Raw genomic sequence first — 684 nt, forward strand, 5'->3', positions numbered from 1 at the left:
TGGTTGAACATGTTGCCATCTGGCTGGCTACGAGGGCGGGCGAGTTAAATGACGGCGAGAGAACCAGCGACTCGCTACATCCTGTCTGCTCCCAACGAGGTGTAAACAGCTCGAGAAACACGTGTAGGATGGGGGTCGAACACACTGCAAACATGAGAATACTTGTAAGCGGATTTGTAAGTAAAGTGGATATTCTAGAAACGAAGGAAATGTATACGTGTACATTTGTGAACAATATCCACACACTTGTCAACACGGGAATGCCTTATATTCAGCGATTAAGAACTGATACAGGAATACTTCCAAACAGCTTCTAATTACTTTTAAAGACCAGAATACATGAGAGTAGTGTCAAAAATACAAGTACAAACGTAAATACTCGTAAACGCCTCCCCAAAAAAAACTTGTAAACAGCGTAAACAACGGCTGAACAGAAAGCCCAGGAATTGATCTCGAAATACCCCGGTTTGTTTACATGCATTAGATCAGGGTCACGTCGTCGGTGCCTTTGAGAACCGGCCACGTCTCAAGCCAGCGCCATCTGCGCGGGACCTCTGGCCTCATCTCACGCCTTGTTAGAGACGTGAGTTCGCGTCATATCATGAGTGTAATAAAGCTTTTCTGAATTAACGTGCTGATGTGAACTCCTTGAGATGCGTAAGTAAGACGAAGTGTTCAAGGCGA

General features: G+C 45.2%; 1 protein-coding gene across 1 annotated transcript in view; it reads right to left on the bottom strand.

Moving 5' to 3' along the window:
• Positions 1-480: 480 nt before the first annotated feature.
• Positions 481-684, bottom strand: part of LOC119588318 (transcription elongation regulator 1-like) — a 15673-nt gene continuing 15469 nt past the window's right edge. The window contains exon 4 of the mRNA XM_037937010.1: positions 481-571. Within this exon, the coding sequence (XP_037792938.1) occupies positions 481-571 (91 nt within the window). The remainder of the gene's footprint in view (positions 572-684) is intronic.

The sequence above is a fragment of the Penaeus monodon genome, chromosome 23, assembly GCF_015228065.2.
Source record: "Penaeus monodon isolate SGIC_2016 chromosome 23, NSTDA_Pmon_1, whole genome shotgun sequence".
Taxonomy (NCBI): domain Eukaryota; kingdom Metazoa; phylum Arthropoda; class Malacostraca; order Decapoda; family Penaeidae; genus Penaeus; species Penaeus monodon.